This window comes from Lycium ferocissimum, chromosome 6 (assembly GCF_029784015.1).
Source record: "Lycium ferocissimum isolate CSIRO_LF1 chromosome 6, AGI_CSIRO_Lferr_CH_V1, whole genome shotgun sequence".
NCBI lineage: Eukaryota > Viridiplantae > Streptophyta > Magnoliopsida > Solanales > Solanaceae > Lycium > Lycium ferocissimum.
In genome coordinates, this window is record NC_081347.1 from 45,561,810 (window position 1) to 45,563,034 (window position 1,225).

The 1,225-nt window shown below is 40.7% G+C and overlaps 1 protein-coding gene across 1 annotated transcript; it reads right to left on the bottom strand.

Annotated features, from left to right (window-relative positions):
* Window positions 1–325: 325 nt before the first annotated feature.
* On the bottom strand, window positions 326–736 carry LOC132061323 (uncharacterized). The gene has a single exon (XM_059454162.1). It carries the CDS (start codon window positions 734–736, stop codon window positions 326–328), a length of 411 nt encoding a protein of 136 aa, XP_059310145.1.
* Between the last annotated feature and the right edge of the window lie 489 nt (window positions 737–1,225).

Here is a 1,225-nt window from a genome sequence, read left to right on the forward strand (position 1 = left end):
ATCACTTCCATTCCCCATTCCACGAAATATCAGGGCGACCTCATCGCGTGTAATTCTGTGGGGGGAACATTGATCAGATCCCCGTGTATCTGACACTGATGGCACTTTTGTATAAATTTACAAGAGTCATGCTCCATGGTCATCCCATAATATCTTATCCGTAGGAGTTTCTTATCGAGGAGGAATCCATTCATGTGGGGTCCGCATGCCCCTGCGTGCACCTCTTTTAGTAGTTTTGTAGCCTCTTCGGTGTCCACACACCTGAGCAACCCAAGATCAGGGGTCTTTTTGTACAACACTTCCTTGTTCAAGAAGAAACCACTAGCTAACCGCCTGATGGTCTTCTTTTGATTTGCTGAACTCTCTGGGGGATAATCTCCTTTTTTTCCAGATAGGCCTTAATGTCAGCATACCATGGTTGGCCATCTGGCTCGGCCTCGACATGGGCGCAGTAAGCCGTCCCTTCTCTCAGTGTGATCTCTAATAGATCAATGTAGGTACTCTCAGGGTGCTGGATTATAGACGCTATTGTAGCCAGTGCGTCTGCGAGCTCATTTTGAGCCCTTGGGGTATGCCTAAAGTCAATACTCTTGAATCTCCCGCACAATCTTTGTACCAGACTCACATATGGGAGTATCTTATCGTTTTTGGTCGCCCAATTTCCTTTTACTTGATTTATGAGCAAATCGGAGTCCCCGATTACCAACAACTCCTGTATGTTCATGTGCAACGCCATCTTGAGGCTGAGGATTGATACGCTCAAATTACACCTATTAATGGTATAATGCGGACGTTGTCAAATATAGTAACCCAACAAGGTTGGGGTCGAATCCCACAGGGAATATGGTGTGAAAAGTTTACTAAAATCATAGATGCTAAATTTTAGGTCTAATGTCTTAATCCGATGATTTTGGTAGAAATTGGGTTTTTAGTAACTAACTACTAAATATTGATTTGGTGGAAGTTTATGGTAAAAGAAACTAAGGTTGTGTCCCCGTTAGATAGGTGTATGATCATGGGTACTGATCTTGATATACTTCTAATGGATCATTATATGAATGCACTTAATCTCTATGTGAATCTCTACTATTTCCCAATAAATAAAGATTATGTCTTTCTATGATTTTCCCAAATATAAGAAAGTGGTTATGAAGAATGATTAATCATGCCAAGTAAATTCTTCTTATTCCTAAGTGAATTTATTAAACAAAGTTTAATGCTTTGA